Source organism: Triturus cristatus, chromosome 5_1 (assembly GCF_964204655.1).
Source record: "Triturus cristatus chromosome 5_1, aTriCri1.1, whole genome shotgun sequence".
In the NCBI taxonomy this organism is placed as follows: domain Eukaryota; kingdom Metazoa; phylum Chordata; class Amphibia; order Caudata; family Salamandridae; genus Triturus; species Triturus cristatus.
The window spans coordinates 780,206,642-780,229,308 of record NC_140587.1 but is presented as its reverse complement, the minus strand read 5'-3'; the positions used below and the strand labels follow the sequence as shown (position 1 = coordinate 780,229,308).

The 22,667-nt window shown below is 43.7% G+C and overlaps 1 protein-coding gene across 4 annotated transcripts in view; it reads right to left on the bottom strand.

Moving 5' to 3' along the window:
* Positions 1-22,667, bottom strand: part of ESCO1 (establishment of sister chromatid cohesion N-acetyltransferase 1) — a 226,426-nt gene that overhangs the window by 138,782 nt on the left and 64,977 nt on the right. For all 4 annotated transcript variants that reach the window (XM_085605782.1, XM_085605786.1, XM_085605784.1 and 1 more), the window contains 2 exons: positions 10,348-10,459; positions 734-806 (listed from right to left, as the gene is read on the bottom strand). In XM_085605782.1, the coding sequence (XP_085461908.1) occupies positions 734-806; positions 10,348-10,459 (185 nt within the window). The remainder of the gene's footprint in view (positions 1-733; positions 807-10,347; positions 10,460-22,667) is intronic.

Below are 22,667 nucleotides of genomic sequence, written 5' to 3'. Positions count from 1 at the left end.
CTTGGAATTGTATTTGGTATTTGCTTGTGATGCTGAAATGGCTCTTTGAATCATAATACAGTGACCAAGATCCGTCTCCTAAAGAAGAAGTGACCAGCGCGGGGACGGGGCTCAACCCTGCAAGTGATGGTAAGTGAAACTGTGAACCATATTATTAAAAGTTTGGGCTCAATCCATGCTATCACCACTCTTAAGCATAGCATCAAAGGTGCTTGCAGCATGCCCTTTATCACTGGTACTAGATACGATGAGCATGATGCACCTCCTTCATAAATTGGTTGAAGCTTTTTATGTCCTCCATTCTCACCTTTGTTTGTTGAAAGGTTAGTATTTGAAGCTCAGTAAATCAACAAAAACATTTTTTTAAAGAGAGGATGAAGAGCCGTCGCTCCAAGGAATCTTGGCTTTGTATCGAAATTGCTCCTTGAGCATTATCACATTAAGCTATTATAATTCGCAGTTAGAATTGCATTTTTTAACATTTGTAAATGGAACTTTTCTTCTTGTACCACTCTCATGACTATTGTAATAGAAGTAAATAAATAAATAAATGCAAGCACAACTCTTGGAGCACAAGGGGCAGGGATAGCCTTTCTTTTTACTGAAAGCGATAATTACATCTTATCGGTGAAAGAGGTTACTTTTATTTAAGACAGGATGTTTAGAGACTAAAGGCCCCAAATCCACCCTCATTATAGACAGTTCAATTAAAATATTCTTTAAAAAAACATACCTTTTCTCACTATTCTCAGGGGCTTGAACAGTGAACAAGTTGCGTCCAGGCACGAGCTCAATGGGCATGGAGTCTACAAAGTAATCACAAATATGCATTGATTATTCGAGTTTCAAGTTTGAACACAAGTAACAATTTACTATTATTATATATTGTTTTTTAACATAGGTGGTTTAAAAAAGAAATCTCAGTTTAGAAACCGGGAACACCACTAGTCTATTCCACCCAAATCCGCTACTGGGGGGGAATATCCCAGCATAGGTGTCAGTGTTTTTTGTGGACCTGGTGGTACATTTTATTTCATCTTAGTCACATCCTGAAGACCATTCTTACCATCCTGGTTAGAGGCAGTCTTGAGGAGGTGACAGTGTTTGAGAAGAGTGATGCAGTGCATGTCATGATTAATTTGTGTCTGGATTCATAACACATCAGCCTGACTATGAAACACTTCTTGCTCTGACAGGCCAGGTAAGTTATGGAAGTATTGCATCTTTAATGCCAGCCTCAAATCCCTGCCACAAACATGTATGCAACATGAGGAAGTTGAAGGGGTTTCCGCACAAATCATCCAAGGGTTGAGGTGCCTCATTCTCAGAGAATCAGGGACCAAGAACTTGTTCACACTAGTCTGTTTTCTCAAATATCAAGGTCTCACGCATCGAAGTCATGCACTAGGGACCCATGACGAAGACCAAGCCAATAAATCAAATTTCCAATTTGTCTGGTCAACTGCTCTCTCAACAAAGAGGTCTGCCTGAAGCCACTGTAGAGGTACCCACTCTCACTTTGTAGGGCGTCATGCACAGACGATAACACTGTGCATAAAAACTGCCATTCCAAGGCCCAGAGCCATCATGATCATTGATTATCTTCCCAACGTAAAAACATTTGGGCTGTTTATCCCCATACTCGCACTGCCAAAGTTAAAAGTCTGAGGTGAACACTATCTTATTAGGGGGTTGGGGAGGAGGACGGGGGCGATGTACACAGAGTACATGCAATCAGTAAGTGTGATAATCTTTAAAGGAACCAGACTAAATGTCAGGTACAAATCAGTAATCTGTAACAAACCTGTAATGAACCTGATCGATACAAGTTCCTCCATCAAAGTGATGAAATCACAAAACCTCCCACAATAACCACAACCAATCCTTCAACCAACCACATCTTATTATATAAAGGAACACTGCACACCTACCACCCTGCAAGGTTATTACTACTCCTATTGCTCACAAAGACCACATTGTCGTTGCTAAAGTGTTTGTAGCTCAAGTCTGGATCGTTCCATTTGCACACTTCTGAAAATATAAATTGCTCCGGAGTCAGCACTTGCACGCTCAGTTACATTCTAAATGACTTTAAAGCAAGTTTCAAGAGCTTAGAACACCTGAAGGGCAAGATGGTGCAGCTGTAAACTGGCCACACAAAGCAGCCTGTAGCATATCACTGTTTGTGTGCTGCATTCCAAAGTAGGTCCAAAGTAGAGTTTGTTTTTTAAATGTGCATTTATTAAGAACGCAGAGCTCTATATGAACAGAACCAAGCGGGACAGTGAGCTACTGTTCAGATACAGATATCAATACAGAGCATATTGATACATCAAAATGTCCCATATATCTCACATCTTAGCAGCACAGTATACAGCACGTCAAGAATCAAACTCCACTTGGCGAGCATTATGTGAGCCCACAGGCCTGCCAAATTCCACTCAGGGAAGGCAGAGAGCCCTCTCCAGGGAAACCAAACATGATTCCTGTCAGACATGGTCCAAAATACAAGGGACATCTTCATGAGAGTTAGCGTGCTCATCACTCAAGTCGGCGTTCTGCTGCGCCATCAGATAGCCCACCAGTGGTGCCCAAATGCCACTCGGTCAGGAGTGTACAGGCATCAGCCCATAGCAGATATCCAACTGCTCCTGGCAGTAAGCGGCATCCTGCGGCCAGCAAGCCAATCGATTTGCGGAGCACCTATTCCAATGAATTGCCACTCTGCGTCTGGCCAACAATAATAAGGTAGCAGTCAGCTCACGCTCCCTAGCATATTCAAGCAAAGCTACCAGCTGTACAGGTGTACGATATACTTTATGCAGGTATTTGAAATGAATTAAGCGAAGTATGTAATTTGGGGCGAGGGTCTTAGATTGAGCTCAGCATTATCGCCACTGTTCCTCGGTAATAGGGGTTTCCAAATCAGCAGACCAGGCTACTTGTGCTTCAGACACACAAATCAGGCTGGTCTCCTAAATGAGAAGCGGAGTTGGCTTGACTTGAACCGGCTGGCATCATTGAAGAGGTTGAAGGACCAACCCAGTGGGTCTCCTGGATCATAGCATTGCCCCAAAATACAAAGCAACCTCAACACTGCCTTTATGTGAATGTGCATCTTACAAACACTGCCATTAGGCAAGAATACCACCCAAAAGCGATAGTTACGAGATGGCTGTTTAGGTCAATGTTGTTTATGGATTCTCAAAAAAGGATTTACAGTAGTTCAGTCTCCTAGAAAGTACTGTAGCTCATGTTCTATATTAAAACCATTTTCCACTTTCTGTAGTTTCATTATCCACAATGCTTCACGCCTTCTTAGGTGTAAATCCCTGTTCCCACCGCTGGGATCCCTGGTCACATGACCAATGCCAAAAAACGTAAAGCTCCTGTGAATTCCCTGTACTTGGTACTCAATTGCATGAACCGTTATCGGATATTTGATATCACCAGATTTGACAGCCCTTATGTGTTCACCAACTCTGTCTCTGAGCACGTATTGTCCTTTCTACTTGGATGTGTTTACACATACACATAACATATACCACACATTTTTTACTGCAATTAATGTGAAGGCATATAGTGTATTCTACAGTTTCCCCATTTCTGACACTTTTGGTTTTGTCTAATGCCCACCTACCTATACATCCCACCTAAACATTCCACAATGACCGCACTTGTAAAATCCCAGTGACTGTTGTGTGAGCCAATTCACCCATAGCTGCTGTTTCAGATAGCTGGGGCTCACTAGGGTCCGCAGCCATCTGCCTCTGATACTATTTGCTCTCTAAGGGGTTGACAACAGGGAAAACACAGTATCATCTGGAAACCTGGCTAAATGACTCAGCTGCTCCCATCCTGGACATGTTAATGCCCCCAAACTTTGATATCAGTAGGCTGACCAGAACTAATGGTCAAGGTGGAGGCATCGCATGTTTACATCGTAGCAATCTAACAGTGAAAGTACTACATGCAGACCTCCTGCCGTACTGTGACTACCTATGCATTGAAGTGACTGGTTGCAACAATCACTCATGCAAACTGCACATGTTTTACCACCCCCCTCGCGACAACTTTCCCTTCACAGAACAGATCATGGACATTATCTCGTCAATACGGATTAACCATGGCACTCAGATCTTCCTGGGAGATTTCAACCTCCACTGGACCGATGTAAATGATGTGGTGGTCAATAGCCTTAAATACTTCCTATTAGACCTCAACTTAACCTAAATCTGTAACAGCCCTACTCGTATCAAAGGAGCTACCTTAGATCTTGTCATTGGTAAGCCCAACTTCATCCTCCTGGAGTCGACCCTCCTGTGTGATTGGACAGATTATTATTGCATCACCTTCCTCATCCTGGAATCGGTTAGAGCAAATAGAGCCCAGCCTAAGAACCCAAAACAGTTTAAAAGATGTCTACGGAACATCAACTCGCAAGATCTGACTACTCTCTGCGATAACACCCTGCCCCCTCCCTTGAACATGTCGGATGTCCAGGACCTTACGGCCCACTACAACCACTCAATGCTTAAGGTACTAGACTCGGTTGCACCACTACAGCTTAAAAGAATGTCCTCTAAACTCTCCAAACCGTGGTTCAATGATAGTCTTAATTCCGAAAGAAGAAATTTAAGACTTGCGGAAAGGCTGTTGAGATCCCATCCCTCCCTTGAACATCTCGAACATTTGAGATCCCTGAAAAGCATATACAATAAACTCATCCGATGCTCGAAGGCCACCTTTTTTAGAACCTAACCAGTGCAAGCAAAAAAAGTCCAAAAAAACAGTTCGAACTCATCAAGTTCCAAGCTAACAGTCATCCTAATTTCTCGTCACTGGCACAAGGGACATTGCGGACTGTGAAGAATTAGCCGATTTCTTCACAGATAAGATTATTAAGATTGAAACCAAATTACGTTCTGCCCTTGATCACCTGTCGATCAGTCCACTGAACACCCTCTGTCCCCCAGGGTGTGACATCACTGACCCTGCGTTGCCCTACCTCCCCAAAAACAATGCATCCTGGAGTCTATTCCAAACCTTGGATGAATGCACCATACGCAAAATGCTGTTGACTTTGAAACCTTCCAATCACTACAACGACCCTCTGCCATCAAACCTTTTCCCGGAAGTTAGATCCTCCTTACTAACACTCTGGACTACGATCGTCAATGCATCACTTCAACAAGGTGCTATTCCGGATTGCCTAAAATTGGGTCAAGTTACCCCGATTCTGAAGAAACCATCTTGATCCCTTGGACCTTCATAACTTTCGCCGAATCTCTAACATCCCCACTTTGGCAAAGCTCCTGGAGAAATGTGTGCTCGCCCAACTCTGTAACCACATCGACCATTCCCAACTCCTGGACCAATGCCAATCTGGATTCCGCCCGGGCCATAGTACAGAGTCTACGCTAACGCACATTGTCGATGATGCACTTAGAATGTTGGACCATAGACGTCCTGGAAAATGGTTTGTTGGCCTCTTTCAGCACACTCCAGGCCAGATACCAACTCCACAACACTCAGGCATATGTATACCTCCGTTTGAAACATGCATGGATTGCGGAGGGGTTGGGTGGGGAGACACTACCGGAATACGCCCCGTTAGAGGGTCGACTCCTGCAGGAGGAGATCCCGGCCAAAGGCATTTTGTTTACCTTTAAAACGTTACTCATTAACATGCCTGACAAACTGGGTCCACTTCGAGCAAAATGGGAGAGGACCACTGGTGTAATGGAAGATATAGACTGGGAGGCCGGTCTCATGCAGCCACGTGAAGTGGCAATTAAACTTAGGTTACGTCTCATCCAATACAAAATCCTGAACAGAACTTATTTTGATAGAGTGAGATTGCATAAAATAGGGAGAGCTGTAAGCCCAGATTGTCTTAGATGCCGCGTAGAATGCAGAACATTCATACATACCCTTTGGGAATGCAACGAGATCCAGGCATACGGGGGAAGGATTGTGGGAGAGCTTAACATACTGGAAGTCCAAATAGAGCTGGAACCAAGGTTTTTTCTCCTGGGAATCCCGACAGACGTGGACATCCCGTGACGTAAACTTGTATTAGCCAATTTGGGGTTGGTGGTAGCCAAACGGGATATAGCTAAGTACTGGGGGGGCCCGCAACTACCTACACTTAATGAATGGAGGGCAAGTCTTGATCTGTATATGGTTGCGGAACAAGTGAAGTATAAGGCTAGGGCTGCCCTCGGAAATTTCGGAAGATATGGGCACCATGGATACAATACTATGATCTGGAGGTGGAAGGGGAAGTGGAGGGAGGGGGACGGTTACCTGGAAGATCGGGGTAGGAGCCTTGAAAGATGCAATGTATGTCCATGCTGTTGGTAACCACGAGCATTATAACTGTGAACCTTTCTCCATGTGCGCCCAGATCGTTCAAGCCCATCTACAGATCCACCTACAACAGACTTTTTATTTGTACAACTGCCATATAAGACCATTGTGGATGGACAATCATTGTGAATTGTGTATTCATGCCTTGTTTGACGTTTTGTTTTATTTTCAAAATAAAAAAAAAAAAACTTAAAAAAAAGAAGAATCTTGGACCATAATGAGTAATTCCTATTGATCCTTCTTGACCTTTCGTCAGCATTAGATACCGTCAAACACGATAACATAATTGACCTCCTGGCACCTCCTGGTCCTGTACTAAACTGTTTCTCTTCGTTCCTTCAGAACAGATCCCAAATCTTCAATGTGAACCAATCCCTGTCCCATCCTGCACCGGTCACTCTGGGGGTTACCCAGGGTTCAGCACTCTCATACATGCACATTAACCTGTTCATGGAGCCTCTGACAGAAATTTTGAAATCATCCAGCATTCACCATCACATGTATGCGGATGATACCCAACTATACCTGAAGATCGTCTCCCCCGAAGACATTCAGTCCCTCAACTCAGTCCAGCTGGAAACACAAAACTGCCTGACAAGTAACCATCTGAAGCTTAATGCTCCAAAAACGGAATTCCTCCTAATCTCACCCCTCAAACAATCTCAGGTCATGGACCAATGGTTGAATCAGCTTACTGCTCTTAATTGTAGACCTCACCTCGTTGATTCGGCATCCTCTCTGGATATTAGAGACAAAAGTCTCTGAACATGCAGAAGCACATTTGTTCCCTCACCAAAGGACCGAACTTCCAACTCAGCATCCTAAGAAAACTAAAACCCTATCTCCCTGTTCATGACGTAAAGGTTGCAGTGCAAGCATTAGTGATCTCAAAGCTGGACTACGGCAGCGCAACGCTGTGCTGCTTGCCCAGAGTGAAGACGGCTCCTCTTAGAGTTGGCCTCAATTTGGCTGCTAGGCTCATAACTGGCACTAAAAAATACAACCATATTTCTCCGAACTTGCTTGCCCTGAATTGGCTTCCATATGAAACTCGGATACAGTTATAAATTGCATGCATGGCACACAAAGCCATCCACTTCAAGACCCCGCTTTACCTCGCCCAGAAGCTTGAGTTCTCATGTGGTTCGAGAGCCTCCAGAAGCGCCAGCACCCTTTTGCTCAAACCACAAAAATTTAAGAAGAAAAAAAAAAGACCTACTATCGAACCTTCTTTGGTACGGCTCAGAGTATCTGGAACTCCCTTCCTCCCCCCGAAGTCAGGGTGAACCCTTCCACTGCCCTCTTAAAGACATTTCTACCTCAGTCAGGCTTCTCCATTGGACACTGTGGCCATAGACGTGGATTTGTGGCCCAGCTGCCTGGTTCACGAGAATGTCGGACATCATATGACTGAATTTTTTGCTATGTTGATTCCCTTTTGTTTGCTTGTACCCTTCTTGATGCATAAACTGTAAAGCACTCTGATACCCTCGGTGGGCATGTTCGCGCTATATAAAACTTTCTAAATAAATTTTAAAAAAATCATCTCTTGCTTATACTATGCCACAACTTTATGAAGTGTATTAAGCATGAACTGTAATATGAGATTTAATGTCTAAGCACTTTCACGCACATGAAGGCTAGTGATGCACGGGCTTCCACCACGCTTTGATCAAAAGGCCTATGCAACAAGGCCTTGATACATTTTGTCACAGGGAGATTGTTGTTCACACTGTAGGCATATCTTTGCCTATGTAAAATGACATTTTTTGTTCTATTCTAGCCCTGACGAAGTGGTGGGGCAAGACGCCCATCGACGAAACACATGTTGGCTGAGGGCACAGGAACAATGAAAGAATGAACTTTTGATATAAATGGACTTTCTGGGCAATACCTATGACAAATGTGTATCTAATGTGTGTGTGTTTAGACGTTTGGTGCTTAACACATCAGGGTTACTAGGGGAAGGCCTAAGCCAATGCAAAGGCAAAGAATCATCCGTGCCGTAAACAAGGTCATCAATATCTGGAACCAGGAGTAAGCTCACTGCCTTCAACCAAAACCGATGTGGAGTCTGTTTCAACTGCCCTGGGAAGTCTGCATTTTCCTCTTTAGGTGCCCATAAGGTCTTTGTGTTCTCTACAGCAACCCCCCTAGCAAGGGAACCCACTGGAATGGGAAGGAAAGGCCATCAATATTTTAGACCCAAAAACAACTGTGCTTGGGAAGAGATGTAAAGAGTCTCAGACACAGGAGCTCTTAATGTGCTATTCACTTTAAGAGATCATGAACAAAGAGTGACACTTCTGTCTGGGCTTTATACGTCAAAATCAATCCATGGCATCCCTAGACCTGCTCTTGTGACTGTAATCATTCCTCTGGTTCGTTCACATAATGGGTTCCATGCCTGGAGTCAAGTCAGCAGCATCGTCACATGGGTATATATGAAGGTATTTTAAAAGGGGTGTTCATGAACAAAACAGGGGTAAGATGGTCTGCTGAAGAGGAGTCCACTGGCAGTGGTAGCTTAGACACCCACTGTACAGAGGTTGGAGAGGTGCGCAAGATGGAGGTCTAAAATGGACTGCATGGGTATAAGGCCATACATACAAAACCGTTTTAGTGGTTTGGGAGAGAGGAAGAAAATATCAGATCCAATGGGGAAGCAAAATGTAAAACTAGCATTTCAGTCTTGAAGAAAGGCCCCCTGATAGGATTAATCAAAGTTCTCGGACATGTACTACAGTGCCACATTCAGAGTTTGCTGCAACAGGCTTAGAGGGCGCCCCTGCACAATTTATGCATTACCTCACGTTGAAGTGATGTGTGAGGACATTGGAATGGTTGCACTCCCACCTACCCCTCTAGAACAGAAATTCATTAAGATTGAACATCAAGGTAGGGTGAGAAAGAATCATGAAAGATATTCTCACCAGATTATGCTCATGGGTGATTTCTTTTAGAGAGTGACTCAGTGAAGGGATCCTGTAAAAGATGGTAGGGGCAAGGCTTTACGTGAATCCTATGTTAAGGTCCAAACCCAATGACTTGTCACATGGCCTGTGGGAATCCAAATCGTTTAGCCTTCAAATTATGTTCCCCCCAAGGGGAAGGAACAGACTTCGAGTGAGGAGAAGTAACTATCAGATCTTTAATAACAAAATGAGAATCTGTGTCTGGAGGGGGTGCCAGAGTTACAGGGGTAGCAGGCTTCTCTGGACTTGGCAAAAAGTACTCTGACTGGAACTAGTGTCAAAGATTAAGAAATCCAGTGCATCCTTACCATTAATGACTATGGGACAGCCATGGACTCTCAGAAGCAGACTATCTGATGGTGGACCGTGCACAAGATTCCAGCTCATTCAAGATGCACGATAGCGAGGGGCCTCTGAACGATAGTAAGTGAGGCAGAGTAAATGCCCAGAACGTAGAGGCAAGTTATCAACTCCTGAAATGTGAACCTCAAAAACAATAGCAACAGGCTTCAGTCTAGTTTCTAGTTTGCACTGTGTTTTCAACAAGCCATTTGTCAATGGGCATATGGATTCACACTCAAATGCTAAATTAACGAATAGCTATTTGAAAGCAAAGCACCCGTTCATTTTGTGTAAATGTTATTCAGTCAATCCATTGCACTCCTGTACAATGCTCTGACAATGAAGACTAACTTATCTACCAGGATGTTACTGCTCAATGGGGCAAATGAGAATCTGTGCCCCAGAAGCCAAATTCAGAGTCAGCACGGAATTAATACAGTTTTCATGTATGTGGACAGGTAGTTCAGATCTAACTTTTGAGCCAGCGACTTCTAGACCCGGACATACAAAGAGAGGGTCTTAACTGGAACAAACCTGAAACGGACTAGATAGCTTTTTCCCTTGAAACTGACCTGGAAGTTTAGATAATGTGCTTCAAACAACAAATGCTGCACCACTGCTTACAATTGGGGACTGTTCATGTACACCAACCACTTACCTTCTAACTCCCAATCTCCAATGTCCAGTTTTGATTGCTTTGGAGGACGCGGTGTGGCAAGAACTTTCTTCGGTGAACCTTCTGGACTTGAATCCAAACGTAAACTGAAACTCTGGAATATTGATTATTTTTTAATATAATGGTTGGAAGACTCACAATTCTAAGATAGCAAACGTTATAACAGTTATGGGATAGGTCTAATGTTAAAAATCATAAATTCCTGAAATATTAACCTTTTGGTTTTGTATAGGAGCACTCAACTGGTCTAGTAAGGCAGATGAAACGCAGAAAGATTAAACTAGGCACAATACAGTTTGATTTCAAACGTTTCCATGGTCACTCGCACAGATCAAACAGGCCCTTATGTGAATGTTTACATTGACAAAATATTAAAGTATGGCAATCGTAGCTCTTGTAAGCAGTATCATGCCCTATGTGCGGTGTGATGAATGCCTCAGAGCAGTCCCAAACCATAAATACCCAATCATTAACAAAACATATTGGTTAAACTTTTAGTGTTTGCCCCTGGTTTTCCATACTCTGGAACCCCACTTGCATTACGGAATAAAATATTCAATGCCATAGAGTATCTGCCAATCTCTGGCCTTTATTGCCACAGCAAAAGCGGGCCTTGGTACAGCAGGGGCACAGAAGAGGACATCTTCATGCTAAAGGAGATACTCTATGGAAACAGATGTACAAATAACAAAAACACACATCCATCTCACCATTCATCACAGGCTCAGGGGGCATGCCATCGCTCTGAGACGAGGTCCTAGGTCTCATCTCAAAGCCTTGGGGCAGGGACACCAATAATCTTTCCATAGGTGCCTACAGTGTTTGATTATGTTTCCACAACAGCATGGTTATATGAGCAGGTGTGATGAGTCCAACCCTTCTCTGGACCACAACAGATTGTTCAAGCAAACATGTGCTACAATTGCGAGAAACTGTTCTACCTAGCAGGCTGTGTGAGAGAGATATGAAGAAGACCCAAAACCTGAATATGGAAGTAGGGTCCAACCTGTACCATATAACACCAGCCTGCGCTAGTTCCCTATGCAGTAATCTACCAGGTGCGCTTAATTACTACACTGAAGACCAACAGGTTCTTAAAGGATCCCCTTCATCTCCAACTCTGTACTAAGCTGTAACAAGCATTGGCATAGCCAATAGGTCTCGCTTTTGGGACCTTATAAGTATTTAGTTTTGCAGCACAATATCCTTGGTGCAACAACCTCAGCTGTTGCAAGGCTAAACTTTGTACCTTATAAGCGTTTAGCCATGCAACAGTTGATGAGGGACAAACCGGATTTTTTTTGTGCAAGAAGCCATTAACTAACCTATGTATTAGAAAAAGTACTGCGAACTCTTGTGTTTAAGTGCAAAACGTATTTCGGTACAATTCATATTTAAAAGTAAAATAAGGAGCACATTAGTATATAGGTACTACTGTCTTTTTAAAATATGTTTTATTTAAACAGTATTGTAGATTTGCAACAACCTTTACGGGACTGCAAATATTGGGTCGCTCCTAGAAGGTTGTAAATGCAAAACATCAAATAGAACAGGCACATGCACAGAAGCTGCTTTCCAGCCTGGCTGTTTTTTTCCTGCTCGCAATTGTAATGGAAGCTTTTAAGGGGACAGGTAAAAGCGCAGCATGTGGTATACGAACCATAGCGTCTAATTGACGAGGCTGAAAAGATGGTGCTGAAGATTAGCCTAAGGAATTTGCCTCCTAACCAGTAAACAGGTTTGTATGGCACAGGTGTGTTCTGTAAAAGTATGTTGCTAGATAAAGGCATATCAGGTGGTGCATTAGATGTTAGGGGTACACCACATATAAGTATAAATAAAAACAAAAAAAAGAAAGTAACTGGCGTACCACAAAGCAAAAGCTAACCACAGCGTGTGATTTAATTAACTAAGGGCGTACAATCGTATATGTGAGACAAAAGATCGTACAATTAGGCTCGGAGACAGCAGATAAACTGCTGAAAGATATATGTGTGCTCTTACGGTGTACAGTCAGCTACACAGCGGCAAACATTAATGCACAACTAAACAAGACAACTGGTGTGACTTTGTTGAAACGCAATGATTCCCCAAGAGACTCTTCCTCACGAGAAGACTGCCCACGCTTGGCATGGGCTAGTAATGGCAGAGGCAAATGTAGTCTTTGGCCATGTGCATGACTGTCCTGAGAGCACTGGGATATGTGGTTTCCACTATGGTGAGTGACCTGAAATGTCCTGGGTTACGTCCTGACAGGCTAGGCCAACTTCCATTATATGCCTCCTTGCCATCCCACTGGCTGGAAATGAGGCTTAACCCAGACACCAGATTTGTACATTCATCTTTTGGTGAATGGTCACTTGCTTGGTTTAGCAAATTAACAGCTGTCAATGTTGACAGCCTAGATTTAGTCTCACTGATCTTTTGCTTTTTGTTTTCTCTTACAGAGCTGGCCTTTTTATCAGGATATGGCCTAAAAGTGGCTGCGAAGTAGCCAAATAACCTGGTTCTGCTTGTCACTCTGGGATGCAACTAAGGGTAGGGTAGAGTAGGTTTTACTTTCCAGTGGATGTGGTCTATGGCTACCTGCATAAGGTTATTGGTACAAGTCGAGCATTAGAGAGTGTTGCTTGTAGGTACAGGAGGGTGTTGAATAGACAAGTGAGTAGCTTCTGACAGCTTCGGTCTATGGTTCCAGTGTAACCTTCCGCTGGGACCGGGACCTCTTGTCAGAATGTAGAATGATATAATGTACATTGGTAGATTATTCCATGTCAGTTGGCGGAGGATCGACAGCTTGTTTGCTGTGTTTCACTGCAGCTCTGCCTATGAATAAACTAAGTTTCTCCTACTACCATATTGTGTGGCTGTTTCCTGTGGGCGTTACTACACTTCTATTTGGCGATGATTTGCAGAGCTGCCATAGGACCCTCGATGTGCAAATGTGCTGGTATCATGGACCAAGCATTCATAACTGCAAGTACTGTTTGATAAAATCGTTCCGGTGGGGTTTCTTGTTGTCGGACGTATGTACTACCATTTCTTAGTTGGGATCGCGCTGTTCCTGTATTGTAACATTTGGGGTTCATGTGCGTTTCACACTGCCTCTAGCGGATCCTTTACGTGCAGTGTCACGTTTCATGACGTCTGCACATTGGTTGTGTTTACCATTTGGCATAGCAACGTCCTTCACAATCATTACTCGGTGGTTGGTTTTCCTGTTTTGTGTTCCGCTGATGCACACAGCTTATGTGTACTTTAAAGGGCGCGTCGTGCTGTTCTACATGATTTCGCCAATACACGCGGCTTTATCATCCCATCTGACACCGATCAAAACCATTACTCTGTGCTGGGATTTCCTTGATTAGTGTTATGCCGATGCGCATGGCTTATGTACACTTTAAAGAGTGCATCATGTGGTTCTACATGATTGCGCTGACACTGATGTTTATTGTATTTTTGACACGGTTCCTTATGCATGATTACGCCGATGCGCACAGCTTGTGTGCATTTTAATGAACGCATTGTGCAGTCTTGCATTATTTCGCTGATACGCACAACTTTATCATCCCATGTGGCACTGATGTTTATTGTGCATTTCACACTGTGCTTTGTACAGACTTTCTCCATCTCGCTGGCTCACTGAGAATAGCAAAGCGGCCGCGAAAGTGATCGCGATCAAGCGCGGCGAGCGATGCGCTTAATGAGCATGACGAGGAAAGTCATATGGCGCCTCTGCTCATAAGCGCACGCCCGCGCACATGCACGCAAGCTGTAGGCCGGCCATGGTAGAATTTTTTGAAGCCCTTACTAAAAGTCTCACCAGACCAGCGCATGCGCTGGGTCAGGCGAGACCTAAAGAGGTTTCAGGAGCTTAAGGACCAAGGGACAAACGGACCCTGGTGACTTGAGTCCGTACAGCACAAGCTTGTCTAGCCCTTGGGTCCCTTAGATTTCAACCCCTTCCCCTTTCAGGAACCTCCCAAAAGCCAGTCTACTCTGCTACTCAAGCACCGACCCACTACACTAAAACATTCATGCCAGTTCCATACTCATCTGCAAAGCCTGTCACCCTAGTCCATTTACACTACAGACATACTTCCGGCTACTCAAGGAGGTAGTGTCATACACCCCCCCCCCCCCCCCCCCGCCCACTAACTGCAGCATCCTCTGAAGGAGAGGAGAGAACTCAGTAAATTACTAAGCAAGAAAATGGGCCTCCACACCTTCATTACGGAGCCCCACATTCTTCTACCTCTTTCACCTAAGAGCCCCTTTCCTTTGTATTTTGACATTGCGCCCCTGTTCTGTTAAATCTCCAGATCTCAGTCTCACTCGCCTCAGGTCTTTCTATGGGCTCCTTCGCTGTGATCAACGGATAAATCCTTCATAACTAAACACTGGCAGGATTCTAAGCAAGAACCTTGCAGATAGTGACAAAGACAATATATGTGTATGAAACTGTGCCGGTCTCTACAGTTAACAAGTGAACAACTATGCCTGCCACATTATTTGGACGACTCGAGAGAAGAATAAGCACGTTCTAAGGCTCAAATGATGTGATTAGCAATGGTCATCAGTGCTCTGTTCTTGAATAGTTCAAGGCCTAAACAATTAAGGGGAGGAGAGGTATGAAAGTAGCCTAAAACATAACTAATACAAAGAGTGGGAACACAGTAGAGGGTCAGAGTTGTGACATCCAAAACACCCAGGTTCTGTCACATTGAGCTTTGCGGTCGTTACCCTATCACCAAAACCTGCTGTAGCATACTGCCCACCAACACTTCCACATTTGTTAATCTCAACATTAGTTACATGTCGATCATAGTATTAACCATTTGCCCTCCAAATACAATATGACACGTAGGGGAACGATCACGCGAGTCCAAATCAATGCTTTTGCACTCTTGCTATCTGCAACACCACCTTATTCCCCATTGCACTCTTCAGCAATACCTTTAACCAGTGAACTTACTTTATTATACACCAATTTCCAACATACCTTTGCATAGTGACAGCTAAAATACCATTTAGCGTACACTAACTGTTCTTCACATCTCATCCTTTCCTAGCCACTACACACATTCCTGATCCCTGTCCAATCTGCTGACATATATCTCCTTTCTAAACACCATTTGCTATATTCATGGCCTCAGCCAAAGACGGGTTTCAGCTGCCCACAATCACCCCTGAACCTGGATGAGATACGCACAACTAACTAAATGCAGCTAGCTTCCAGCACATCTGTGCTTACTGTCCCTTTAAAAGTACAATTAAACTTTCAGCATTCTCATGCTCCATTTGATGTTGCGAAAAAAATATCTCTCTCAAACTTCACTTTTTTTTTTTCCAAAAGGCTTTTCAAATTTGGCACACACACATCCAACAGGTGCACTTCAACACCACCACTCACTGGTTATGGAAAAATACCCAAAAATTGGCAACCACTGGGAATATCCAAGGAAACTACATCAATGAATTTCTACTGTTACAAAACAGCATGACACCAATAGCTTTCACATACAGTTCTGCTACAATATTGCTTGTGTCACCTTCACTCTACTCAGACAATCTTTGCCCACGTATCTAACTTCCTCACTGCTGCCCATTACAATCACCGCTCATCTACCTATATCCGTTTGGGGTATCTGCAGCATTCAACACGGTCAATCACCAAACCATAATTATAATCTTACCTTCTTGAGCTTGACCGATTCAGCTATGGTACTTTTTACCTCTTGCATATCCAACCACAATGTCTCCTTCTCCTGGTGATTCTTTCCATCTTCACCCAGCTCTTTCTTTGTTGGATTCCCCCAGGGATCTGTCCCCAGTTCAAATCCCTTTCTCTTTTACACCGCACCACTGAGTGACATTATTTCTTCTTTCTGCTTTTCTTACCATTTATATGCTGATAACAGAGGTACCCTTGTTAGTCACTCCCTCATGTTGAACCCACAATCACCAACTCCATCAGGCTATCCAACATGGGATGTCACTTCGGTCAATTTATAGGTTTAAGTCCCGGCCCACTACGCCCACATATGCCTCATCTATCCCTCCTGAATTCCCCTAAACTAGCAAAATAAACCTCCATTCTGTTCAACTCCTTCAATTAAGATGCATTTCATCACCTCAGTCATTATGCTTCAAATACTGAACATAACAAATAATTATGAACCCACTTCCCCTTGAACATCCCAGAACCCCAAATGTACATTACTGTGGCGAGTAAACTAGACTACTGTATTACGTTTTCTCCCTTGAAAAGCAAATTCATTTCACTACCAGTACTCTCTTCACAAAGCCCAATACAAATTCCTCACACTGGTCTTCAGAACACTGAAAGGTGCCAGTGCTCCATGCCCCTCTCAGTCCATCAGAAGCAACACTTCATCTTGCACCCCAACCTCTGCCAATCTCAACCTCCTCTCAGTCCCTAGGCTCCACCTGTGCCTTTGCAAGATTCTGGCTTTTTGAATTACTAGGAATACACTTATGGGACAGCTAACTGATGCATATGTCTGTGTATGAAAACACTGTCATGGAGATCCAACACTGCTAAGTCATCATTTAAAAAAGTGCACTAAACATATCCATACAAAATATTGTCTTTGACTCCCACCCACCTCTTATAACCAACAGAGTGATCCATTAACTGAAGGTTTGAATATATATACCCTTGCAAAATATGTACACTACATCTGGTAGATGTGCTCATCAAGAAATAAATGTAACCGGCAGAGGAGCAGGAGCTCGCTTGCAAGGAGCAGGTCCGCTGGGGCCTAGAACAGACAGCTGAAGATGGGTACATGAAGCAAAGGAGTAGAAAGAGGGTGTCATAAAAGGGAATGAAAAGCCATTCTGGACAGGAGTCACAGTCATTTAACTCTAGCAATGTATCCTGAGGAGGTCTCCAAGATAGTGCAGCAGGTACAGGGGGGTATAGGAGCCTGAAAGGGAGACGACTGATGCTGCCAAACAGCACCTCTGACAAACCAGTAATGCTGGGCTACAAAAGAAGGGTAAGCACGAGAGTGCAGGTGTTAATGAACAGATCTACTGGGGGCACGTGATTTAAGCACAGGCACTGCTAGGAGTTATGGGGAGCAAAATGTTTGTAAAACAGAGTGGGTGTTAGGTGCAAGGTATAGTTAGCTGGGACTTTGGCGTTTGAGGGCATGCAGAAAGCCTCAAGGAGGACACAAAGGAGGAGGAATAAGGCAGTAAACAAAGGGGTGGTATGAGCAAACAGAAAGAAGCATCTGGGTCACAGCGATTGGCACATGCAGGGAGGAAAGAAGGGGACATGAATGGCAGAATTCGAAGCAAGGTAAAGACAGGAGGAAGAGGGAGTTCCCAATGAGCTCCACCTAGGACTATGGTCAGTGACCAAGGGAAACGAAAGACGAGCAGAGTTGTTCAGCACTGAAGATTCTGTAAAACAGAGTTGTATAAGCTGTGGTCTCAGTAGGCAGAGCTATGCCAAAACATGTAAGCCAAGAATCATCATGCAAACATCTATTCAAAACACCCATGCGGTTTTACTAAACATCTAGAAAAGCAAGTAACTATCACCAGTAATGCAGGAGACAAAAGTCCAGATTTAAGTGCATTTTCAAACATCCTTCCCAAGATGAGATGAACCACTAAATAAAATAAATCATTAGGCTACAGCCCAGCCATTGTGGCAAACAGACTAACATTTACAAATGTACACACCACACATGACATGCCAGAACTGTACTTTCAGATAATCAGTCTGAATGCCTACATCAGAGGCTCTGCATCACAGAGCAATCATTCAGGTATGGGGCTTGACTGTAAATGCAGATCTTGAGTGTCAGAGGTAGGTTTAAGACCTTTGGAAAGACTCTGGATACCAGAATTAGAGAAAAGGATAGCAGCTTCCTGTCACAAGTTGGTAGGATTTTCTGTTTAACACAGAAGCGATCAGAAGTATAGATAAGTCATTGAAGTATCAGAGAGATCACAGGTGACATCCAGTGCTTTATAAATCTCCCATATAAATAAATAATTAGTCTTTCCAGATACTCTGGAGTACCATAAGCAACAACACCAGTAAGAACAATTAATTTAGAAGTCACAGGTTGAAGAGTGAAGGGCCAAGATAATGTGCACTGCCTGCCCTGCTATCTACAGCAGAGAAGCGTGAAGGGGATCCCTTTGTTTGCAGGGCTACCTCCTTTGCCACAGATTACAGCCGTTTCTGCATTTTCATCAATTATTTCTGTGTCAACATGAAGGAGAGGAGGAAGGGGAATATTAGGAAGGAGCGAGTTAGCAGTCTGCACCTCTAGTTTAAGTATAACAGAGCGCATTCACCATTTGATCTCTCCCCTGCACTGGTCCCACTCTCCAAATGGCTTGGTCTAAACATTCACCAAAAGCTAAATTATGACCGATTAGATTTACAAAATCAACAAAGTCATCTCTTTCACGCTCCTACAGACTGTAGGAGTGTTGCTCAAGAAATGGTTCTTTTCAATCACAACTAAAGGGCGGTAATGCTACGCTATGTTCACATCCCAAAGCAAGCAAAGCAGGTCTCAAGTCTACTGTTCAAATAGTCGCTTGTTTTGTACAGGGGCTATGAAATCAGATACTACCATATAGATCCTAAAAAACCTTATACCCCTGGAAGCGCAAAGACACTGCAAATAGGCATGTAGCACCCACACAATCCACCATGTCAGGTTTCCCAGAAACCAGAAGCTTAAACTAAACTAGACTAGAAATTAGAGACACTAGAAATAATTATGACCTAATACTGAACATGTTGATCAGGAAAAAATACAAGACATTGAACCAGCCCTTCTTGTGTTAAACACAGACTCTGGAACCATCTTCTGGCTATTACAAGGCTCATCACCAACCTGCTATCCTTCTGGAAAAACAGACGTTTGTTGAGAATAAAACAATGTTTAACGTCTCTCGTTTTCTCACTCTCTTCAAGCTTCTCCGATTTGTAATATTCAGTCTTAGATTTGTGCAACACAATTACATAAATAATCAGGTACTAAAAGAGCGTCATGATGGCAAGTGTCCCTTTTTCAAAACAAATCAGTGAGAATGATATTCGGTTCTCTTGACCTTCACAGGATCATCGGTTATCAAACGTGCGATAGCCTCTGCTTCTCATTTTTTTTTTTTGCAGATGTAGGTGAGCGGAAAAAGACTTTTGAGAACTTCGGGCACCCATCAGTCTATAAACTGGTGCAATTATCTTGACCTATTAGGCATTTTGTGGAGAGATGAATCCCACAACAAGACTAAAGTATTTCTTATTTCATAGCTGATGTTTCAACAGATGACTGAGAAGGCCTAGAGATGGAGATATTTTGTTAAAATTATGGATAACGAATTTGTGTGCATTGTATGTTTTTATGCCAAGTCAAGATTTTATATGTAAAAGACCCAAATGGACTTGCATGGTGCACGTCCATACCCATGCACATCGTGTTCTTTTAGCGCTCAGTGATAAAGTAGGAAGGAGGAATCAGGGCATGCCCATGAAAAGATACAATCTTCAAGCAATTCTCAAAGTAGCTATACAAATGTGATCACATAGGTAGCCAATCATAAATATGGATATGCAAAGTGGGCTCCTGTTTTGTTGGAACAAGAGCAGGTGTGTGGGTAGAGTCACTGAGAATGCTTGTCCAATGGAACGACTTTAGAATATGGAGGATTACTTTTAAAAGAGTGCAATGGTTCTGGTCTTGGAGACCCAATGCCTGACTAGGCAAGCATGGACTTAACGTATGGCGGGCAGACTGTACTAGGCTTTGCTGTAGCTCATCAATCATGTCAGGAGATAGCCTGGAGTCAGAGAAATGAGGTGTTTTGGGTTTCCAGGATCACAATAAGTCGATGACACATCATGTCAGATCCCACTCTGGGAGAGGGAGGTGCACAAGGCTGAAATGGGCTACTCAGTCCTAGCTGTGGCAGTGGAGGTCGTTTACCACTGGCATCCTGGGGTCTGATTTACAATGACTCTTCAAACTGGGCCAAGATCAACCATTTCTCCACTCTCAGGTTTGTAACGGAGACCACTCCATGGCTTCTCTGGGAGGTAGAGTGGAGGACAAGAGAGTGGATCAACAGTCACCCATACACCATAACGTACGGTCCAGCCAAGTGCTACTCTTATGTAAAAGAAAGTACTTTACTCTCAGAGTAAAACTCAATACTGCACAGTTTAATAGGAAAGCAATGCAATATTGTAACTAAAGTTACATTTACCAGTGAGGCGCTACACCATCCTTTCCGGTATTCTATTGCCACTGGTATCCCAAAGTTACTGTCCCCAACACACTGCTAGCATAGACATCGATTAGGCACAGATGCACACGCAACATGGTCACTTGCACAACTCTGTTCTATGTTTTTCACCCTATGTGTTTAAGTAGCAAGTATCTCAAGCCTATGAAACAGACTTATCTAAATGTATTAGTCTCTTGTGCAGGTTAAGCCCTGCGTTTATCTGCTGGTGATCATTGCAGTCCTAGAGGTGTGGTTCACTATCCAGGGCTTGCAGGAGTGGCTCCTAATCTGCGGGTCCTGCAGCACCAGCTCAGTGTCGGAACAGAGATCAAAGGATGCAGTCAACAGGGTAGGTCTGCGTAGCACCACATGTCCTCTATGGCCTGTTGTAGAGAGAAGCTCAGATTCACCAGTTGTGGCCTTTGGGTCGATTAGGCCTTACAGGTTCTGCAGGGATGTGGCTTCACTTCCCGATGGTGGTAGTATCAGCACAAGTCTCTTGAGGATGCAGTAGATTGCCAGGCGACATGGTAGTACTTGGTGTTGTAAAGTTCTAATGCACCTTATACAGGAACGGTTCAGAGAAACCAGCGGGACCCCTTCACACCACAAACCACTTCTAATTGTACTCTCTGCGATAGTCCCCTTTTTGGTGCATTTTTCATGCCAGGATCATGCTGGCTGTCAGGAATACAACAGCCCTGGTTACATAACAGGTCTCCCAGGACTCTGTAAAGCACTCTCTTCCTTCGTCAAAAAAAATTTGGAATTGGAAAAAAATGGGGAGGTTTGGATCCCATTTTTATAGACATTTTCCATGCAGGAGATGTGGAACCACAGTCGAGGTTTAATAACCAGTTTGGGGCTTCTTTTCTTTCAGATGTCATTTTCAGACAAAGTCTTTGTGCCAAGTGATGCTTCTCACAACAGATGGCAATGGGGCTGGCTTGAAGTAACAGTATCCAAAACATGGCCACTATAAAGTGCGAGTTCTCTGCACCTGGCTGCCATCAACCTTCCTGAAGCAGTAATAAGACAGCCAAAAAGGCAGGCTCTCCATAGAAACTCCTTCACCTTGAACAACAAAAAATGCATTCCCGCCCATTACCCCTACCAAATGGTAGTGCTTAGGAATTACTTATTAGCAACCCCTTACAAACAGGGCCCTCAGCCAATTTCTAAAGGTGGCCTTGCCTCCATCTACCCTCACTGCAGTGTCTACGTCTCCACGACCCAGCCACAGGTATATAGGCAATATACTTCCAATGTCTCGGGGATACAGTCCTCATACTTCAACTAGTGTTATGCTTAACCAGGGGCTTTCAAGACAGATTCCATTGGCCCAGTACTCAGACTCACACAACAAAAACAGTCCTACTACCATCCATGTGCTACACATTCACTACCCACATGCATGCACAAAGCATGCCACCACAAGGTTCTGGGTTTCACATAACAGTTAAGCTTTACATGACAGGAGCTAATAGGCACACCTCTCCTTGACACAGAGTAACGTTTAGTAAGACTATGGATCCACATACGTTGCAATGCTGCCACTTCAGCTTTATATGATGCACCCAAGGCAAGGACAGTAGTTCAAGGAAGATTTGGTGCACACTTCAAGGTCACAAAACAGCTTCTAGACCTTGAACTGACCTAGGCCTCTTCACACACGCAAGATTAGTGCAACGCCAGGGCAAATATAAAAGTCAGGATACTAATAACAAATTCATTCAGGCACTCAAGGCAAGAGTGCACACCCACTTACCATGCAGGGGACATTTCTGTCCCAACATCATGTCACTAGATTAGGGCTTGTAACCCAGACCTGATTCAGAATGGGTAGACAGGACCCTGCTAAACAGTTTGGCTGCCTAGAAACATGAACATGGCAATGACATATACAGGACTCCAACACAGTCTAGATTTGTCCAGATTTCAGTCTGACCATCAGATTTTGAGGCAAAAGATCAAGAAAAAGGCACATAGGGCTGGCTGCGGAGGGAGGGAGG